Genomic DNA, 2,500 nt, shown 5'->3' with positions numbered 1-2,500 from the left:
TTATTCTCCTGAACCTCGACTCTGTTCTTTTGTTGCTGCACAATTCGAAACAAGCCTATTCTACAACCATGCACGGTTTGGTCGGCTAGGAAGTTTTGCTCCTCAGACCATCCCAAACTTCCCCCAGAGCCAAGAATTTTTTTCCTAAATTCTTTTTCCGATACTTATGTTGATATTCCCGGAATTTGTATCAGCACCAAGAAGTCTAAATGAAGCTGGACTGGACAAAGCTGACGTTTTATATTGTTGAATTGTTTCTTTCGTTAAATCAGTGTACACATGGTGGAACAGCTTACGTTGTAGTGCACGCTGATGTGCCTTGTGCAATCTGTGTGTCAGTACCAAATTATTACGCGGTGCTCGGTGGCCGGGAAAAAAATCATCGCGGTTCGTAGCCATATCTTAGTCTTGCTCAACTTTGACTCGTTATTAAGAGACTACCAGAGGGCACGCAATAGACCCATATCATTCAATGTCCAAACCAAAGATTTTGCCCTTCGAACCTCTCATTCAGTGTGAGGCTGGACGGGCAAAGACAATGCAAAGACAATGCAAAGACAAAGTCTTTATTCCCCACGGACTCCAAAATGGCCGCCGAGTGATAAAGGTGAATAGCCGAGCGAGAAAGCCAAAATCTTGTGCGAACGAGCGGAGGGGGGCTGGGGAAGAGGCGGTAAAAGACAAAACCCCTGTCCCAGTCTCTTCTCGGTTTTTTTCCTCGTTTCAGTCTCACCGCGCTGTGCGCTTTCGGATTTTTTCTTCCCTTCTCTACCATCCAAAAAGGGACTGCTAGCAGTTTACGTTGTTAATTTTATGTCTGCCAGAAGTGCATTGAGATTAAACATCTTCAGATTGTCTTATTTCATTTTTCTTTCGCATTTGTTTCATTCTCCACAGTGCCGCCAAAACCTGCTTGTAACCAAGTCTACAACCTGTTTCACCCGTTTGATCCCTCCGCCTCTCGAATCGAGCCCTTGATAATTCATCAGTTTTCCAACATTCCCGCCGTGAATGTCCCGCGGTATCAACGCTTCCCTCTTGGAGATGGCCAGTCTCATCTGGTTAACAACGTCATCGGGGCATACTCCGAGTTATTTGTTGCCCAGGCGACCAATAGTCGGCCCCAGTCTCGTCCAGGCTTGTTGCAACGAGACAGTGATCTGAGCACTACAAGCCTTGGGTCATGTGATGGCTCGGACAGTCCGCGAGGAGGAACGGATTCAGATGCTGGTGGGCATTTAATTTGTTATTGGTTTCTCATCGTCCGTTAGCTCGAAAGTTCCCCAGTTAACCGTTTCCAAAATTGGATGGGTTATGCCGATGATACACGGTTCAACATCTTGCAACATTTGTTGCTCAACAAATGTTGAACAATGTTGCACAAACATTTTGAACGGAATAGAGCTGGTCTCTATTTTCGTTCAACATCGTTCAACAACATTCAACGCGTTGAATGGCATATTTCAACATTCAACATGACACGACACACTGTTCAACATTTGTTGAACAAGAGCTGCAACATTTGTTGATCAACAAATGTTGAACCGTGTATCATCGGCTTTAGGGATGTTGTTCCTTTCTTACAGTGGGTGGCTTGCCGCCAATTTGTCGCCAATGGCGAAATTTTTAGTTGTTGGATGTGACCATGACTGCGATCAGGGACGTATGATCAGGGAGCTAAATTGGTGGCAACTTCAAGAAAAACGTGGTGCCAAATTAAAACTGAGCATTAATTTCCTTACTCAGTTACTTTGCTGTAATTCTGACTTGTTTCGGAACGGTATCGAGTTTAAATGAACGAATAAAACATTCATCGTTCACTTCCTCCGCAGCGAGTTCCGGGAAAATATATATAGTTCGTCGGTTTGAGTTGATTTGCGGGGAACCCAGCAAGAGTCATCGAAAATGAATTTTTCTCCTCCAGAGCGTTCTGAATCGATGTTGTAACCGATTAAATTGTTTTTGCCACGGTGTCGATGCGATCCCCTGGGATCTGCCTTTATGCGTGAAAGATGCACCATCCGGGGAACCTATCTCGTACATTTTGAACACGAATTCGAAAACCGGAATCAGGTTAAATTTCGGTTGCTAGCGAATTTTGAATAACTATTTTAAAGTGCAAAGTTTTTATTTGAATACGAAAGAGCCTTTCCTACTCATCGAATTTTTCAGTTTCAAAATTCCTAGATTAAAATCCTTTGAAAGAAGAATCTCGATGGCGGCAAGTGCCGCCTTATTCAGTAACCTACCACATTGTGACGTTACTTGGGATCTGTTACTAAACCAGGGCCGTGTTCCTTTCAAAGCACCGACAACACTTTTTTTCTCTACCTGCAGTCGCAAACTGGTGGGGTACCAAGCGAGTGGACTTTGCACTGTACTGTCCTGAGGGTCTCCAGCAGTTCCCAACCGCTGTCCTCTCTCCATTATTCCATGTCAGTTACTGGGAGTCCAGTGATGTTGCAGCGTTTGTTGTCAGAGAGGTATAACGGTATCATTT

General features: G+C 44.4%; 1 protein-coding gene across 1 annotated transcript in view; it reads left to right on the top strand.

Moving 5' to 3' along the window:
* LOC138046946 (protein retinal degeneration B-like) overlaps nucleotides 1-2,500 on the top strand; it is a 38,327-nt gene that overhangs the window by 22,526 nt on the left and 13,301 nt on the right. Inside the window, exons 10-11 of the mRNA XM_068893577.1 lie at nucleotides 898-1,230; nucleotides 2,338-2,483. Coding sequence (XP_068749678.1) covers nucleotides 898-1,230; nucleotides 2,338-2,483 — 479 coding nt within the window. The remainder of the gene's footprint in view (nucleotides 1-897; nucleotides 1,231-2,337; nucleotides 2,484-2,500) is intronic.

The sequence above is a fragment of the Montipora capricornis genome, chromosome 4 (assembly GCF_036669925.1).
Source record: "Montipora capricornis isolate CH-2021 chromosome 4, ASM3666992v2, whole genome shotgun sequence".
Classification (NCBI taxonomy): domain Eukaryota; kingdom Metazoa; phylum Cnidaria; class Anthozoa; order Scleractinia; family Acroporidae; genus Montipora; species Montipora capricornis.
Note: the sequence above shows the minus strand (reverse complement) of the source record. Positions and strands in the feature narration are given on the sequence as shown.